General features: G+C 47.1%; 1 protein-coding gene across 4 annotated transcripts in view; it reads right to left on the minus strand.

The window, feature by feature from the left end:
* The window catches only part of LOC144174627 (fatty acyl-CoA reductase 1-like), a 109,513-nt gene that overhangs the window by 24,574 nt on the left and 68,655 nt on the right, over positions 1–16,284 (minus strand). For all 4 annotated transcript variants that reach the window (XM_077703406.1, XM_077703407.1, XM_077703405.1 and 1 more), the window contains 3 exons: positions 6,806–6,963; positions 4,857–4,973; positions 2,767–2,942 (listed from right to left, as the gene is read on the minus strand). In XM_077703406.1, coding sequence (XP_077559532.1) covers positions 2,767–2,942; positions 4,857–4,973; positions 6,806–6,943 — 431 coding nt within the window. In that variant the 5' untranslated portion in view covers positions 6,944–6,963. The remainder of the gene's footprint in view (positions 1–2,766; positions 2,943–4,856; positions 4,974–6,805; positions 6,964–16,284) is intronic.

Here is a 16,284-nt window from a genome sequence, read left to right on the forward strand (position 1 = left end):
ATAGGTACTATGAAAATAAAATCAACTGAAACTTTTACCGTACAGCGCAAAACTAGGGAGCAGGAAGCATTTTTTGCGCTGGGTAAACAAGCACAGCGGTCAGCAGCACGACCGCACATCTGCGAACGCTTTTCCGTCAAAGAAACGCAATTGCTAGACGTGAGATATTGTGAAAGTTTGGGGGACGCTTACTGCAGGAGCGCTATACAACAAATAGTCACATAAAGTACTTGAAATGCTTAAAATAAATAAAAGTGTAAACTGATTATACATTATAGACCTTATATATCCAGACCGGTGAGTGCTGGCTCGTGGCCTAGTGGTTTGAGGCGCTGGGATTACTGTTTTTAAGTCGCACGTTCGAATCCCCAAGAGTACATTTTTTTTTTTTTTTAAGTTGATTTTTTTGTATGCAGCCGATGTTTTCTGGACTGAGTTCACCCTTTTTGGGCCGTAATGTTCACTGCTCCACGAGTGAGATCGCAGAACGCGCGCATACTGGCAATGACGCGCTAGCGAGTTCTCGTTGGCGTGCTGTTGCCACAGGCTCCGACTGCTTGCGGGCAGTGGGCCCAGGCCTCAATCAGCACACCCTTGGCCTGGTGCGAACTAGCTTTTTACGAACAGACATGAGTGAGGCAAGCTCCGAATATGCGGGAAAAGCGCATGGCATTTGAGAGTCTGCGGTGACGCGGAGGGCGTTCATCCACTGCGTAGGCCTCGTCTAGTGATTTCTACGATTCCAAGCCGCCCTGGGAGGTTTATCTTAGACATTTGACAGCCGACAACATGGCAGAAGCGCGGTACGGCGATTACTGAGATATCGAGAATGGCCATCCAACAACGCCATCGGATGTCAAGCATGTTGTTTTACAGAACCGAAACCGAAACCGAAACTTGTTTGATTGCTAACCTTGGGCATCGTCCAATCACGGTGCCCCCCCCCCTCCTGACGTCACAGCCTTTAGTTGGTGCGGCCACCGCAAACCACGCATGGTAGTTTTTCTTCTTTCGCGCTTTGTAAAATAATTACCGATTTGTCAACCGGATAAACGATGAATAGTGTGTTAATTTGAGCCAGTCTACACAGTGCAAGCAAAAACGGGAGCTTGACAAATTCACTTCAGTGTCCCTTTAAGGGGCCATAGCCATAGGCCATAGCGATGCCGCCATTTTGAACTGTGCGGATAGTGGCCTGCGTGCGGTGTGGCGTTTGGTTTTGACCAACATTACTCTAGTAACGTTGTTTTTGACAGCGCAATGGCACCAAACAAGCGGTGCCATTATATTGCCGCTTTTAAAAGAAAAGTTGTTTTAGCCACGGAGTTGTCGTCGAACGTTCAAGCCAGGCGGGACTTCGGCGTGGATGAAAAAAAAAAAAATGTCCACCGTTTGAGGACACAATGGGAGAGGATATTTGCGTGCGCCGCAACGAGGATGGCATTCACCGAACCACAAGAAGGCCGTCAACACGAAATGGAGATGGCATTGGCTGACTTCGTTCGGACGCAGCGAGCAGCTGCCCTTCCAGTAACGACGGAAGTGCTCCAGGCAAAAGCAAGGGAGCTTTCAAGGGAACGAGGCTTATCGCGGGCACACTTCAAAGCCAGTCGGGGCTGGCTACAGAAATTCATGAAGCGCTTCGGCTTTGCCTCCGTCGTCTAACCTCAATCGCCCAGAAGTTGCCCGGTGATTTTGAAGAGAAACTGATTTTCCAGCACCGCATCTTCATGTTCAATAAACGTGTTTTCTTTTTGTGAACGCTTACGTCGCCTTTTTGTTCGGCCTACATTCGAGGTAAGTTTTTTTTTTTTTTTTTTTCGTGGCTTCGGACTTTCGGGGGTCGGCTTAGAATCGGGGCCGGCCTAGATTCGAATAAATACAGTATTTATTATAACTTCAGCAAACACACAGTGGTTCAGTCAGCTATTAAATGCCGACGAAAAGCCCCGCCAAAGGAAATGCAATGCACAGAAGTGGTTAAAGGTTTCCGCCATGCGTATGAGCTCGACCGTGCGCGTGTGCTTCTGCGCAAGCCAAGAATACTGCGAGTGCACAGTGCGCTCTCCCATTTGCATACCTCCAAATCAAGAAGCATCGCAGATGTTGAGTCCTGCAAGCCTGGTGAATAGCCAGAGGACACAGTGGAAGAAGCTATGCGCTCTGGCTATTCATCATGCTTGTGAACTCAACATCTACGATTCCTCTTCCGCAAACAGTGAAAGAAGAAAAAGCTTGTAGAACCTGCAGTAAAAAACGGAGTAAATACAGTCATGAAGTATACTTATTTATTTTATTTATTCAGAACTATTTCACAAATTATGGGGCAAAACAAACTAGAATAAACTTGTGCAACATGCTGTAGCGTTATTTTATGCTTATTTTAGTCATACAGTGCACACATTAACTTACGGGTTGACCAGTAAGTGAAAACTTAGTACCCTGCTTATAAGAGACCTCTCATATAAGAGGCAGAAACTGCTCCCCGGTGCATGTTTCTTATAAAGGTGTTCAACTATACACATTATGTGCTGCTGTGTGTGTGCTTATGTACTACCTTTATCAGACATTCCTACACTCGCAAAAGGAATACCAAGCTGCCAGCTGCGGTCCTCAGTTGGAAACACCACTGATATGCGTAATTGGTGCCTAAGCTATCGCAGCTCAGTTCAATTTCCTCCTGCTCCCGTAACTATGCAAACCCGCCTGCACACGGTCTCCCTTAGAGTTTCAGAGGTGCAGCTGAGACAGTTGTGGCAGACTCACTTGAGGGGCTCATCAAACTTGACCGTGGCAGCTGAGTGGAAGACGACCGAGACTTTCGCGACTAATGTGGCCTGGTCAGTCGCATTGAGCCCCAGGTTGGGCTGGGTCAGGTCCCCGGCCACTGCTTTCACCTTGTCCAGGGCACCCGGCTGCTCCTGTTTGAGCCGCTCAAACACCTGGGCAGGGCACAAGAGAGGGAGTCAACTGGGAGTCGCCGCTTACACTGGAAAATGGAGTAATGCCTTACAAGGGGAGTAGTTTTGCAGGAGGGTATTAATTACTTCCACGCTCAGGGTGTACTATTTTACACTACTCGGGCAGGGGGGAGGGAGTTAATTTTAACACCAAAAGGTATTCCTCAGGAGTAAACGCAAAGTACTTGAAAGGTTAAGGCAAAGGGGAAGTCCAGTAGTTCTACTGCACTGCGAATCATTTTGTGCATGGGTAAGGTGCTCAGATGGCAACGTTTAACGCGTGAACTTTATCTAGGAGGTAATTAGAGAATAATGGGAGAGGCCTCTGCCCTGCAGTGGGCATAGATAGGCTGGTGATGATGAAGGTGCTCAGACACCTGGGTTGGCATAAAGATGGAGTTTTGTTACACTAATAAGTGCTCCGTGGGACTGGTTTAAAGGCACAGGATAAGAGAGAGTAATTAATTCCACTGAAGGAATATTGCCTATGGTATTGCACTTTGGCATTCGATAGATGTGCTGAAAAAACCGTGACCATTCTCTTGCGTAGAATAGGGAAGGGATGAGGGGCAGATCAAAAGTAGGCGCCACGCAAGGACTATGCAGATAATTTTGGAAAAGGAAGAATCTTTTGGATATATTCCTTTTGTACCAAAAAGCAGGAGAACAAGCGTTTGAACTATATCTACATCCATTCAGAGCCACGTGGCTCATTAATTATTATAAGATATACCCATAATGGGAACGAACAGCACCAGATTGCGACAACTACTGTGACAACAGGAGACCGATATTTTTAGAGTGACTCATTAAATCCGAAAAACACGTTATTACATATGTTCTACACAATGTAGGGTAGCATGCACCACCCCGTGAGTTCACTGGTGCCAAATCTGTTTGCTACATGTAGTTTACAGCGGGTTTTATTTTTTTCCATGAGTTCACAAGCTGGACAAAAAATTTGCCTTCAATCCACGCTGTGGTTGGACTGCAAAGCTGTAAATGACACCCACAACGATTCTTCGAGCGATGTCACTTGAATCCACACCCGTGGCCTCACAAGGAGTGAAACCAGAGGCTCTGGCAGCCGTTACCTGGGTTTCGTGAGGGGCGGTGTCCACGTAGCCAAGTGAGCGAACGCAGGAGCAGTGGCAGAAAAAAATGGAGAGGAGCATCTGGCGAAGGGTGAGGAGGAGGGCGGCACGAACAGCTATGGCGTTATCTCTCTCACTGCCTCCCTGCCTCCCCTCACTCATGTTTCGTGCGTCGCTGCCAAGGCACTGACACTTTCCCCAGACGCTGTTCCGTTTGCCGCTAATCCAAACCACATGAATGCTGTTATCATACACTACCCGGTTTGCACTTCACACGAGGGCTCTGAATGAGCGCAGGCGGTAGACTCGCCGCTGTGCTCATTGAGTACACCGTCCGTCTCTGTCCGTCTCGCGTGGGAGTAGCTTAGTCGGTAAAATATGCAGGCCCAGGCTCGATTCCTGGTGGTACCAGTAATTTCTTTCATTTAGTCTGGCGTTGTCTGCTGACGCGGAAAGGAAAATTTCCTTGACCGGTACAGGGACACTGCTTTGCAGTAACAATTCATGAGCACACAGGTTGGACAAAAAATCTTGACCTGCAATACGGACTTGCCAAGCTTCAGTTGTTCCAGCACAACCAAAGTTGGGTCCTTAGCAGTACAAGCAGTTCATATTCTCCAAACAGTCACTTCCCGCAACAGTTTTTTCCTATTCCTGAGAAAGCATTTGTACAAAAACGCTCCTTGCCAACTTAAAAACTAAGTGCCAGACCAAAGATTCGTCAGTGAATGTGTTCCTGTGGAAAGGCAGCAATTCTAGAGACCGGATCCTTGCGTGGGTGTTATTTGAGTGCACAATTTACCTTAGACTTGATCATCGCTTCAAGCCTGGTCTCAGGCCCCTCTCCGCTCTTGCCTCGGACGAGAAGATAGACTTGCTTCACGCCAGGACAGGATCGTAGCAGTTTTTCCAGCAGGACCTGGAGAGCAGGAGGGCATCGAGCCAAACACCTGTGAGTGCTGCAATCTATAGGGTCTTCAGCAGGCAAGGGTTAAAAAGATATAGGTTGTATATATATGGAGAATTCACTTAAAGGAACCATGAATACAAAATACAAGTTGGGTTTATTAAAAAGACTACTTAGTCCCGATAACAATGATACCAATACTATCGAAATCTTCGAAGAAATAACAGAGATATTAAAGAAAACGTGTGAAGCAGTCGCGACCCCCTAGCCAATATCCCGCAACTTTTCTATGACGTCACGGAAGCTTGTTTGTGCGATTGGCGGCCGCCTAACTGACCTGTCGCGACGACACATGACTGGACGTCTGTAATGGGGCCTTTAGTTCCATTTGACCGCATCACTTGAATGCTAACGTGCAGTTAACGCACTGAAAATTCCGTTTTATTGTTGGCCCGTATGACGTCATTGGTGCTCATAACACGTCACTGTGGTGCAAAATTTGAAAGTTTTTAAATAATTCTTGCTTTTTTTTCGTTAAAAAAACATCTCTTGTGGTTTTAATGGAGCTGAGTGAGATACTGAATCCTAGTTCTTTTGAATTAAACAAAGTTGTATTTTCTCTTCATGGCTCCTTTAGGAAGCAATATTGCAAAACAACCCATTTAAACCTGATGCAAACAACGCTAAAGCAGGTGGCAAGATTTGGTCATTAGTAAAGTCCTTCTACTCAGACACGGAGCCCTGGAAAAAAAAAGACAACAAGGGAAAAGAAAGGGCAGAAAAAAAAATAAAAATGATTTAACAAGGCTTGGAAGTGGGCGAGTTGGTGGTGTCTCAACATCAATGATGAGGTGCACTGCCTGACACGAAAATGTGCGACAAACACGAAAAAAAAAAATGCAGGAACAGATGAGGTGAAGCACAAACAAACTGTTTATTATCAACTGTGATAAAAACAACTTACTAATTAACTAAGTAACCAATAAGTAACGACTGTGATGATAAGCAGTAGCTAGTTTGCCCCCCTCACCTCGCCTGTTCCTGTTAGCCCACTGCATGTCATTCAATTTGGTCTGAAACAACTCGAATAATGCAACAAATACGCAAATAAAAACGGGGAGAGGAAAATCTAATCTTTGGAGCCTTATTTGAGAAATCTCTCTCTAAAACCAAGAAGCTGATTGTAAAGAACACCGAAACCATTAAAAAAATTTAATGCCATTTACAAAGTCAGTATTTCATGAGAAGTTTTATCAAAGGCTTCTGAGGTGTCTACGAATATGTTGGGGAACCGGACATTTTAAAAAGAGCAATTTAGCAAAAATTTCTAATTTGTCAGGTGCCAGAACTTTGAAGTAGCAATGCAAGTAAAGGAGAAGAAAACACAACTTTGTTAAGGTTTGTTGGACAAATTAACTCCTGATGTCAAAAAAATTTGGAGCTCAACTCTGGCACCCGTTCAGTATGTTTAAAAAAAAAACGGCTGATCATCGTTCACATCTGCTTCCACACGATAGCACTACAGGTATGCTGCAAGATGCATTAGCGGTAAAGGTGTAAATAATCAATGATATATATACAACCTGTCAGGTGGGTCCGTACAGATTAACGAATATAAAGTACTCTGACAAGGCCAAACTATGAGAGCATAGAGAATTTGTTGTGTACAAATCACGGTTTTGCCAATGCACTAAACAGGTATTTCCGTCTCTTATCATCGAGATGCGGACAGTTTCAATGTCAGTGACCTTTCCGATCATAGATGATTTTTGTGCTTCAAAAGGGTTTGTACGTTTGCTAAGGAAGACAAAGCACCACGCGAGCAATTATTAGCTGCCACGTGCCTTCCCGATGAAGCCGGTTCCTCCGGTGATGAACACCACTTGGTCCTGGTAGAACTGCGCGATCTGGGAGCCGCCATCTGCTTCGTCAACCACGGCCGATGACGGGCCCTGGTGTGGCTGGCGCCCCGTTGTCTCCATGGCGGACTCTCGTCGGCTGGCTGCAACACGCAAAAAAAAAAAAAAATGCGACAAACACTTCAGACACACGCTGCAGCTTATGTAACACATTCAGTGATGCTTGAACTTTGTGAATCTTGCAACCCTGAGAAGGCATTTTAACGTGACCCTTAAACCTAAATACAGCCATAACTCGATTTAACGAAGCTGAGGGGAGTCCGTAATTATTTCGTTAAATTTAGAACTTCAGTCAATTGAGTTAATCATTACTTAGTCACTTAATTCGGTACATTCGATTATTTACTGTAGTGGCATCTAGCAAGCTTATGCGGCAGCGTATTTTCGAAGCGCTAATGCCCCGAAAATAAAATTGCAGCTCGCACTTATGATAGGAGACCAAAAAAAATGTTACCTGAAAAAGAACGTCCCATTGGGGACTACCAATTTATTTCCCGCCAAAGAGGTCGATGATCTTTGCTTGCATTACAACTCCCGTTCTGCGCCGCGTAGTTTCGTAAAAGGGGGACAAAGGTGCTCTGCGATGTTATCAGTGGCACGCCATGATTCAATTCTGAGGCGTTCTCTACAAAATATATTATAGATTAACACTTTGTGCGGCATTTTTTTTTTTAGAAACGGTTCTTTAAACAGGGACAGGTTTTGATATTGGTTTCGTTATTTCGAGTTAGTCAAAGCATTCAGCTGCGCTATGGGCCTCTGAGAGGGGGATTGGGAAATCTTTGTTCAATAGGGACGTTCGTTAAATCGGGCTTTGTTAAATCGGGTCTTGAATGTACTCAGTAACATATTTACATCAAATTTTATCAGATACTGAGGATGAATCTTCCAAAAAATGTTTCGGAATGTTTCGGATCTTTCGAAAACTCTTTCCGCTACGTTGGGAAAAAATACTGAGCAGATTACATTGACATTGTCTGGTTAAAATTGCAAAGTGGGAACCACTTTGTACTTAACCGTCCTTATTGTGAAACGTAATAACCGGCGAGGCACTAAAATTGGCGTCCACTACAAGGTTGGCTTTGCCGCAGAGCTTGCAGATTACGGGGCCCACAAACAAGGCATGTCGGGTACATTACGTTGGTTTGTGCTGTGAAGTGTGCTTTGCAGCAAACGCGTGTACACTACGAGCACGTGGACCGGAGCACACCGGTAAAGTTGGCTTTCCCTCAACGTTTGCCTCAGCTGTAAAGTTGGCTTCACCGTTCAACACGTAGGCCATCCTGGCGTCGCATAGTAAACTTCCGCTGTAAAGTCGAACTCCCGCAACTGCGGGCAGGGGAAGGTCGGCAAAGCTATAGCTATAGCTTTGCTTCAGGAAACTTCTGGTGTAAGTTGTTTTCAGCAAAGCGTCCTTGGACGACGGTAAAAAAGACCGCGGATGAGGTATTTGACATTTTATGAAGTAACTAGAGTTTCACATTGTGAACTTCGATGGTTGAACATTACTATGCTTTCCGTGTTCTCTTGATTGTTGTTGTTATTGATCTTCTTTATATTGTATCTTGTGTAGCCCCTCGTGCTAAGGCCAAAATTACTGGCTTGCAGTATTGCTAAATAAATAAATAAATAAATAAACAAACAAACAAACAAACAAACAAACAAAAACATCTGTACTCGTGAAAGCAATACGCCACTGTGCCTCGTATCAGTGCAGAAATATCACGCGTGTCCCAATTTCCGCACTCCGCAAAACTGGTAAGCCATCGCTCAACATGCAAGGCAAACCTCCGTTTTCACGCAGCGCACACTACACCAGGGCCGTGCCCAGAAATTTTTTTCGGGGGGGTTTATGAATTTTGGGAAGGGGGTAGTTTTGCTGAAAGCAACAGTAACTATTGTTTACGTGCTGCGTGGAAAAGATTTCGGGAGGGGTTCGAACCCCCAAACCCCCCCCCCCTCTGGGTACGGCCCTGCACTACACCATTCCCTTACCGCTACCGCACTGACTTTTTAGGGCGCAGCCCTTTTTGGCGCCCGTCTCTGGGCTGAGCCGCGTAGCCGTTGTAACAGAGTGAACGATGGCAAGACCGAATAGTGAAAGAAAGCGAAGGATGAGGGTGTCGCAAAATTGTGAGGGGAGGACGGTTCAGAGGCTCGTCTGCGCGACGCTGGCGAAAACGTGAGAGGGGCATGCGTGCGACGATGGTGTGCGTTCCCTGCGGGTCGCGGTCCCTTCCCGAGACGCACTTCGCGCCGCCGACGCAGAGGCTCATCATCGCTGCCGTCGAGAGAACCCACGAGTGAGTGCTGCCTCAGCGCACTGCTGCTGCGCCCAAATATCGCATCAAGCAGTGCCGTAATCGCCAGCCAATTTTTTTTATATTATTACAGCCACCCTCCGGCGGCAGTCGATGTCCGCCCGTCGAAGCCCTAACCACATGGACGCGAAATCACGCGTCGCGCGAGCGTAGGCGTCGTTCGGCGGCAACGCGCGGACCCGCCGGAGAGGGCGAGTAACCGCATGAGACCGGCGAAGTCAGCGGGCTTTGTTGGACACGTATGCCATCCTGTTGAAGTCGTTTATGAGCAGTTATTGCCGATTCTTGAACTGCAATTATCAAGACCCTAGTTTTAGCCAAAAATAAAAAAAGAAATCACTTGGCGCCTTTATTCATTGCTAAGCGTGTTGGCGGGCAAATATTGAAATGCTGCGAAATGTATCTCGAGTCAGCACGGTCAAGTCCGAACAAATTAAGATAGGATGATAAACGAAGACGCACTTCGCACAACTGCTTTACTTGATTTAACCAATTCATGTCATGTACCGACTGCACGTTCATGAATTCAAAGTGTAAGCAAAACAAATTTCGGCTCTGCCTTGATACTGAGTCCGCCCAGTAGCCGACCGAGTAGCCGCCGAGTAGCCGAGTAGCCCACCACCATCCGCATCGCAGGAAGAAAGATGCCTCTCCCTTGAACACCGAGCACGCATCACCATCGCTCCGCTGCCAAAGAACATGGACCCCGACCGGCATGCAGAACGGCGCCACATCAGGACCAACGTCCTCTCGAAAACGCTGCAGCGCCTCGACCCCGTCAAGCACGTTTACTACGTTGACGCACATCCTGGGGAGGATGAGGGAGGCATCACGGCTGTCGTCGGACCCCAAAACTACGAACTTGTCACAATCGAACCCGGCGTACATGCTATCGACGACCTAGAAACTCGATCTATTGCACGAGCCATATCAAACACCCATCATCATCGTCACCGATTCGCAAGCCGCCTCCAGACAATTGGTCACAAACGACCTGCACCACCGCACAGCCCGCCTCATCAAAGACGCGCTCGACTACAAACCGTACACGTTCCACATTATTCGGACTCCTGGACACGAGGGTTTGGCAGGAAATGAGCGGGCACATACGCTCTCCCGAGCAACTATTTACCGGGCACCTGATCAGCTCTCGTCAACATTAAGCAATGCACAGCCGTCTTTCAGCCCACTCGAATACCTCAAGTCTTTTCGCGCGCAGCGCAAGGTACATCCCTCCCCACATCGTACACTCACAAGGCGGCAGTCCGTCCTCCGATGGACAGATACAAACACATTACCCGCTGAACATCTCACACATCGCTTTCAAAATTTACCCGGCACCCCTACTTGCTCGTTCTGCGGAGGTTTCCACACAATATGGGCGTTTGATCAACATCCAAAGTTGACCCGCATCCCGAATCCAACTTGGGCGTCCTGGGAGGCAAGTCTGGCTGGCCCCAGCGCTGCGACACAGCTCCTGCTGACGTCCAGAGCGGAGGAAGCCATGGCCACGGTTTCCCAAGACGGCGCCCTAGACTAAGGATGCTTAGGAAAATATAGTTTACTTCCTTTCTTCCTTCCTTGATACTGAGGTTACCATCGAACAAGGTACTCGCACCCTGTCTGTACCCCGTAAAAAAAAACTGATCAAAGCCTCACCACAAAAAAAAAAGAAAAAAACGAGGATTTGCCAGGAATTGAGCCATCGACTTTCAAAACAGAAGTCCGGCACTCAACGGTGGTCGAGCGGTTGACAACCGCTCGACCATGCCAGGAGGCAAGGCGGTCTCGGAGAATTCGATATATTCTAGGCACTATAGTTTTGGTTGTATTTGAGATATTTCAGCAGTGGCAATGCTTGTTTCTTGTGCACCGATCTTAGAGCCGAGGACAACAATGCTAGTGCTACAAGCGATGTAACCACAGCTCCCTTATTTGAATCAAGAAAAGCTATCGCACATCCCCGGTCTCCCCTGCGCACGCCACGGTAGCCACGAATGGAATGGAATGCGCCGCTAGAATTATGGCGTTGATAACGCTTGCTCGTCACGCACCGATCTTGCAGACAAGTCACATTATGCTAATACTGGAAGCGATGTAGCCAGAGCTCCCTTATTTAACTCACACAAATTTGCTATCGCAGATCCCCGATCTCCCCGATGAAAGCAAGCCACAAATGGATGAGCGCTTGCGAACAGAAATAGCTTGCAATTTGTCTCAAGACAACCGATTACCGCAAGTTAAAAAGAAATTGATTGTTTTCTTTTTAAAGGAATGACCCCAAACCACGAGAAGGACAGGAAACCCGGACGCCGCCGCCCGGTTTCCGATGCTCTCTCGCGCTGCGTCGACGCCGATATCTGGCGTGCGTAGACATCGGCGTCGCTCGGGCGTCAGCTCGCGTCGCCATGCATTTTTGGCGACGCGCGCTGACGCACGTCGACGCGGGACGACGTCGTCGCGTACCCACACGAAGAAAATTTCCTCCTCCGGCCGGTTTCTCGCGAATGCTCTATAGCTCTCAATCGAATGCAGGTATCTTAAAAATACGTCACACTAAATTGGCCGCTAAGACGGCTCTATCACTACGAAGAGTTTCATTTACCTGTCACAATTAGTCCACAGCGAAGTTGCAAACGTTACGCAATTCCTGACTGCTGTCGACACACGGCCGTCTACGGAGACAGCATGCTTGTTTCCAGTAAACGGTTGTAACTCTTCTTCAATCGAAACTATACCGAAGCAAATTATACGAGAATTACTTTCGTAATAATTATAAGTAAGGTACGTGTATGCGTCCTCATTCGATACACATTTCAATATAGTTATCCGCCAATGCAGCTTCGGTGGTCTTCCATCTTGACAGCTCTAATTTCATAATTTTATACATATGCACTTAATGGGGTGACGTAAACGTCATGGCCTGACTGAGCCATCTCTCGGCGCCGATTACCTGCTCTTTCATCGCATGAGTCCCAGAGGGGGGACTTAATTTGGGACTATGCACGTGGAGAATGCGCCGGGAGAGGGGCACACTTGCACGCGCCACTGACGTCACGCCGCTGGCGCCAGAGCGCCACGTCGGGGCCTCCTCGTGCTCGGGGCCCGCCACGCGAAACCCGAGGGTCAGATCGATTCGGACTGGTCACTGGCGAAGCCACAACAGCCTCGAGCACGTCGTCAGTTGCCTTGTTCACGCCTGTGGTGCACGACCCAAATCGATTTCCGGACGGCCCAGCCCCGCAGCACTGTTCGTTCTCCCGTCGCAATTGCGCGGACCGCAGTCTGAGCCACGTCGAGTTCATATTCGGGACCCCTCAACAGCAAAGGTGTTGGTGGAGTGATGATGATGATGATGATGTCCTCAAATATTTTGGCACGTACCCACAAGGGGGGATTGGCCAGGGCTAAACCGGTTAAAAACGTGGGGATTTCAAAATACTTATTTCCGGAAAGAGGCTGTAAAAGGAAACTTAAGAATGAAACCCGAATTACCCATTAATCAGCACCGTTTAGCAATTCAAACGGGTGCACGTTCGTTAGAATCGTCCGTGACGTCGTCGTCATCGCCCATGTAGTAGCACATTATAACCAACCCTTATAGAGGGGCTTTGTCATTTCTGAAGTGGTTTATCACTTCAAAAGGAGGAGAAAATTGACGTATTAAACAAACTCTGCTTAGGTCGCTGAAAAGGCATCGAGCCGGAGCACTAAATGAGGAATAAAATTAGTGCGGACACACTTTTTCAAGCGTAGCTCCGTCTGCAATACATTTCCCGTTTGCTAGAGAAGCTAACCAATCAGCCAATGCAGTGTTGCAATGCGCTATGCAAAGGAATGCGTCAGGACATGATTTTGACCAGGGGCGGTATTCTCGTGTTTTGCCCGTTTTGCGTCCGTTTCAAAGTGTCCGTTTTGAGCAAGCCCCGATTGGCTAAAAGCGAATACCCGGATGTGACGCCATGCAAGCACGGCGGAGCTATGGAATACAGTATTCTAGTTCGCTGTAGCTATGCACCGCGGCTTCTCGGAGCAGACGATTTGGAGCAGACGATTTTTCGTCGCCTTGTTCATGGTTTGCTGGCGGAACAATAAACACATAAAAGATAGTTTAAAATACGTTTAGTCGTTTAAATAAGTTTACGAGAACGGTTGCGCAAAAGTCAACTTAAAGCTTGCCTACAAATGGAAGTACGTCACAATAAAACGGACGCAAAACGGACAAACACAAGAATACCACTTCAGAATACAAGTTTGGTGGCGACAACAACGATGCCAACGATGATATCTTTGTGCTGACAACAATGATACCAATTTTATCGCAGACTTCAACCAAATAACCAAAATAGCAAAGAAAACAGACAAAGCAGTATCGACTCTTCATAACGAAGTCTCTATGACGTGACAGGATCTTGTTGGCGCGATCCGCGACCACCGACCGCGGATCGCGCCAAGAAACATCGTAGCAAAGGCTTCCACGTCTGTTTGATCGCATTACTTAAAGTCTTATTATAACGCGCAGTTAACACGCTGATAACAGACTGTTTGTGTTCCCTCCACTGCGTAAATGGTGCCGTCGGGCACCGCAAAATTTGAGTTTTGTCATATTTTAGTTCTTCCGTTTCTTTTTTCTGGGTTAAAGGAGCACTGACACCAATTTTCGGCGTTAATATTATTGCACAGTTCGCTTCCTTCACTCAACAGAATACCCTGGCTGAAATATGAGCGGACTGCGACGCGAAGAACATAGTTCAATTGGACCTCATTTATCGTGCCGACGGAGCAGCGCACGGAGCGGCACTCAGCAAATGGACATCAGCGTGACATCACCCCGTGAAGCCAAAAGAAGTGACGCGACAGCGCTCGTCAAAAACTCGTGACGTCACTTCACGCGCGCGGCCTCACGAGCGGCGAGCAAGGGCAACACCCTCTCAAGCGGGCGCCGGTGACGTCCGCACAAAGCGGTGAGGTCAGGCCGGGATTCTGTCATATGCGCCGTTCGGGATGAAAGAGCGGGAATTTGAAACAAACGATTTTCAGGCCGTTCAATGTAATTAACTATCGCGCGCTGAAGTAATTGAAGTGCTGTTTCAGGTTCGCCAGACCATTAAGCATCGATAAAAGCAATAAAAGTGTAACATAAAATTTTCGTGTCAATGCTCTTAAGAAACGCCTTTCGTGGCTGGAATGAAGCTAGATGGATAACCAAAGACCAATTCCATCAAATAAAATAAGGTTGGATTTTGTCTTTCAAGGCCCCTTCAAACAAGCGAGGGCAAACGCACTTGCTAAGCAGGTGCGGTTCAGCGTCTACACATATTTTTGTAAACATGAGGCTTGTCTGGTTTACACCCCAGTCAATCAGGACACATCATATGAGTGGCATGCAAAGAGAGTCAAAAGCGACAGCAAAGGCATAATAAAACCCGGAGTAGTGTGAGGAAAAGGGCCCTTGTGTTCCTCTGATGGTCACTATTGGCGGTGAGATGTTTGAGTGGCGCCCCCTGGATCTGACGTCAGCTTAGGGACCCGCTCCGCTGTCGTCTGCTACATTCGCCGCGCTGCTACACCCGCGCCGCGGTCGTACGGTTCTGACTGGCAGCAGTGCCTTTGCTAGAAATCGCCCGCTTTGATGCTTTGGTGCTTTAAAAAGCGTGTTTTCAATCAGATTCTGACGGCTCTGAATAATTTCAAGCTTTGTCCCGCACAATTTTACAACACACGAGGAGAGAGAGAACGACATTCAGAGAGCATCGCTCAGACGTAACTCGCCCTCGTCCTATCTAGCGTATTTGCGAGTTTCAGCGCTCAGAGCTCCTCGATAAGTAATCAAAATGCGTAGGCTTCCCTTAACTATTTCTGAGATGCTCTTATGAAGACTCAAGAGTCTAATGCTACGCATCAAGCAGCGGGTCGCACAACAGGAAATAAAACGGGTGTTTTCTCTTTCTTTCGTTGTTAGATGAACTTTTTTTTTTTCTGTGCCCAACGCATTCATTTTCTGCACCGTCCTAAACGTCCTAGGAGGTTTGGGGATGTTTGCGAGGCTCACAAAGTTCGTGTGAATATTCAATGCAATAAGATCTGTGCTACGGCGCAGATAACGTTGTCCACAGTACTCGAAGGCGGCTTTTGTGCACCTAATTTCTATCCAACCATCGATATCGTAACAAACTCAATCTCAACCCGAAAAGTTCTGACATGATTACGGTGTTGAAAACTTGATATACTTGCTAACTAACGCAATAAATAGTATACATGCCAATTTTCAGTATAACACAATTCGAAACCAATGAATATGTCCAGACAGCTCTTTATTGTTTTCCAACCCCTTCAGTCGCAAAGAACAAGTCCTGGCTTACTCGGGATGACGTTCGGTGAATTGAAGAATGAATCTTACTCTCTCGTCTTGGACTGAGGAGCCAGCCCACTAACCAGCTCGATTTTACTGTTTTCTCCTCCTCCTGGTCCTCCCCCTCTTCAGTGCAGTTTTACTATAATGCCTGTCTGAATATTGGGATGATATGGTTGTGGCAAATGTACCGAAATATCCCTCCAAATATGAAAAAAAACATAGTCTTACTGTATGTTTGCCTTACAGGTTACTTGTTTTGCTCAATAAGCCTGCATACTGTTTAGAAGCCAGGTAGAAAACCAGCACGCGCCTATACACACAGCAGGTTATTTGGAAATCAACCTACATTATTTGTGCCCCATAGTGCATGTCGGCACACTTTCATGCCGTGACAACGTAAAGTGACTTGATACAATAGTTTCGAGTGTTAGGCAAGGTTGCCAAATCTGTTTTACCTTACATGCGATTAGCTGGAATCGTAATGCCTTCTGCCAAAGCCGACAGCCCCGAAGGCCTGGAATTTGTTTTGGTCTTCCATTTTCGCGGCTGTTACCTTTGTTCGAAAGACTGCTGAACACAGAGGCTGACGCCTAGCTCCGACTCTTCGCGCTCCGCACAGGACCAGCTTCGCAGCAATGCATGGGCGACGCCGGCAATGTTTTTTTTCCGGAGCGGTATCAAAAACTATACTTAAAATCACGCCTTGAGCTAGTTTACGCTATTTTAAG

This window comes from Haemaphysalis longicornis, unplaced genomic scaffold (genome assembly GCF_048455015.1).
Source record: "Haemaphysalis longicornis isolate Haplotype H1 unplaced genomic scaffold, Haemaphysalis longicornis Haplotype H1 scaffold_3, whole genome shotgun sequence".
In the NCBI taxonomy this organism is placed as follows: Eukaryota; Metazoa; Arthropoda; class Arachnida; order Ixodida; family Ixodidae; genus Haemaphysalis; species Haemaphysalis longicornis.